Source organism: Rattus norvegicus, chromosome 2 (assembly GCF_036323735.1).
Source record: "Rattus norvegicus strain BN/NHsdMcwi chromosome 2, GRCr8, whole genome shotgun sequence".
In the NCBI taxonomy this organism is placed as follows: Eukaryota; Metazoa; Chordata; class Mammalia; order Rodentia; family Muridae; genus Rattus; species Rattus norvegicus.
In genome coordinates, this window is record NC_086020.1 from 222,058,839 (window position 1) to 222,060,901 (window position 2,063).

Sequence of the window (2,063 nt, forward strand, 5' to 3'; positions counted from 1 at the left end):
CTGGTCCAGCATGTAATTTCAGCCAGCCCCAGTCCTGTCTTTCTAGTTAACGAGAACCCAGTACAGGGAAGAAGGAGATAAGTCCAATCTGTAAAAGAGCTGTCCTAGAAGAAGGAGAACCCGAGTTCAATACCTAGCACTGGAATAAAAATGCCAGGCTTGGTGGCATGCCTTTGTAATCCCAAAGCTGGGAAAGCAGAGACAGGAGGATCCATGGGGCTCACTCCCAGCCAGTTTAGCCTAATTGGTGAGCTCCAGGTCACGGAGCTCACCTGTCTCAAAGAAGATGTATGTCATTTCTGCAAGGGACCCTTGAGGTTGTAGTCTGGCCTCCACAAACATGGGTGCCATGCACACATGTTCACACACACACACACACACACACACACACACACACACACACACACACACAGAGTGGAGGTTGTTTTCTGATGCCAAGAGTCAATTCCCTTGAGTCTCCCTAGCTAAAACGGACCTTCCTGTCTTAGTCTAGAGTGGGCACAGGTGGTATCTTTTTTTTTTTTTTTTTTTTTTTTTTTTTTTTTTTTTTTTTTTGCAGTCCAGGTTCTTTATTTCCTTTGTATACATTAGGCCATGAATTCGTATGGACTGCGCTCCAGCAGCTCAGGCTCCTTTCCATTAGTCCTCACAAAGTGGGCTTCTCTGGGAGGCACAGGCTGGCGCTTCAGCTGAACCCAGGTGCCCTTCTCTTTGGCTTCCTTTTTCTTCTGATCGTTCTCCTTCACCCGCTTCAGGAAGCCGTCTCTGCTCTTTGAGTGCTTGGTGTGCTCAATCCGCACATTGATCCTCTTGGCCGGAATCTTGCCTTTAACTTGCTTGTTTACAATGATGCCCACGGCATGCTGGGTGACATTGTAGGCTCTTCCAGTTTTGCCGTGGTAACACTTATGGGGCATTCCTTTTTGAGCAGTGCCCATTCCCTTGATGTCTACAATATCACCCTTCTTGTAGATTCGGATGTATGTGGCCAAAGGAATGACTCCATGATTCCTAAAAGGCCTAGAGAACATATACCGAGTACCTCTCCTCTTTCCTTTAGTGTTCGTCATTTTGGTGAGTTACTGGAAGATGGCTGCCCCGGCAGAAAGCCACAGGTGGTATCTTAAAGGTCCATTTCTTTCTCACGTCACACAGCACATGCTGCAGGCAATTCACACGTAATTTTTTTTCTTTCTTTTTTTTTTTTTATTAACTTGAGTATTTCTTATATACATTTCGAGTGTTATTCCCTTTCCCGGTTTCCGGGCAAACATCCCCCTCCCCCCTCCCCTTCCTTATGGGTGTTCCCCTCCCAACCCTCCCCCCATTGCCGCCCTCCCCCCATAGACTAGTTCACTGGGGGTTCAGTCTTAGCAGGACCCAGGGCTTCCCCTTCCACTGGTGCTCTTACTAAGATATTCATTGCTACCTATGGGGTCAGAGTCCAGGGTCAGTCCATGTATAGTCTTTAGGTAGTGGCTTAGTCCCTGGAAGCTCTGGTTGCTTGGCATTGTTGTACTTTTGGGGTCTCGAGCCCCTTCAAGCTCTTCCAGTTCTTTCTCTGATTCCTTCAATAGGGGACCTATTCTCAGTTCAGTGGTTTGCTGCTGGCATTCGCCTTTGTATTTGCTGTATTCTGGCTGTGTCTCTCAGGAGCGATCTACATCCGGCTCCTGTCGGTCTGCACTTCTTTGCTTCATCCATCTTGTCTAATAGGGTGGCTGTATATGTATGGGCCAAATGTGGGGCAGGCTCTGAATGGGTGTTCCTTCAGTCTCTGTTTTAATCTTTGCCTCTCCCTTCCCTGCCAAGGGTATTCTTTTTCCTCATTTAAAGAAGGAGTGAAGCATTCACATTTTGATCATCCGTCTTGAGTTTCGTTTGTTCTAGGGATCTAGGGTAATTCAAGCATTTGGGCTAATAGCCACTTATCAATGAGTGCATACCATGTATGTCTTTCTGTGATTGGGTTAGCTCACTCAGGATGATATTTTCCAGTTCCAACCATTTGCCTACGAATTTCATAAACTCGTTGTTTTTGATAGCTGAGTAATATTCCATTG

At 46.5% G+C, this 2,063-nt stretch overlaps 1 protein-coding gene across 1 annotated transcript; it reads right to left on the minus strand.

Annotated features, from left to right (window-relative positions):
• Positions 1–512: 512 nt before the first annotated feature.
• Positions 513–1,085, minus strand: Rpl21l1 (ribosomal protein L21 like 1). Its single transcript, XM_039103356.2, has one exon. It carries the CDS (start codon positions 1,068–1,070, stop codon positions 588–590), a length of 483 nt encoding a protein of 160 aa, XP_038959284.1. The 5' UTR covers positions 1,071–1,085; the 3' UTR covers positions 513–587.
• Positions 1,086–2,063: the final 978 nt, after the last annotated feature.